Source organism: Onychostruthus taczanowskii, unplaced genomic scaffold, assembly GCF_017590055.1.
Source record: "Onychostruthus taczanowskii isolate IOZ18803 unplaced genomic scaffold, ASM1759005v1 scaffold8980, whole genome shotgun sequence".
Classification (NCBI taxonomy): Eukaryota; Metazoa; Chordata; class Aves; order Passeriformes; family Passeridae; genus Onychostruthus; species Onychostruthus taczanowskii.
In genome coordinates, this window is record NW_024506972.1 from 1 (window position 1) to 265 (window position 265).

The following is a 265-nucleotide window of genomic DNA, read 5'->3' on the forward strand; positions in this document are numbered from 1 at the left end:
GGGGCCGCTTCCCGGCGGAGCGGCCGGGGCTGCCGGCGGCGCCCAAGGAGGAGCCGGGCTGCGCCCCGCAGCAGCAGTACCGCGCCGCCGGCTCCTACTGCGGGCTGGAGGAGGGCGGGCGCCTCTTCGCGCCGCCCAGCCCGGAGACCGGCGAGGCCAAGCGCAGCGCCTTCGTGGAGGTGAAGAAGGCGGCCCGCGGCCCCGAGCCCGACGGCGGCCCCGAGGAGGGCCCGGAGCGCGGCTCCCCGGGCGCGGGCGGCGCGGA

At 82.3% G+C, this 265-nt stretch overlaps 1 protein-coding gene across 1 annotated transcript; it reads left to right on the forward strand.

Annotated features, from left to right (window-relative positions):
* Positions 1-5: 5 nt before the first annotated feature.
* LOC121347106 (PR domain zinc finger protein 8-like) lies at positions 6-249 on the forward strand (the record flags this gene model as incomplete). The annotated part of the gene is made up of 1 exon (XM_041425447.1): positions 6-249. A coding segment is annotated over one exon (244 nt), but the record flags the coding sequence as incomplete, so codon positions are not given.
* Between the last annotated feature and the right edge of the window lie 16 nt (positions 250-265).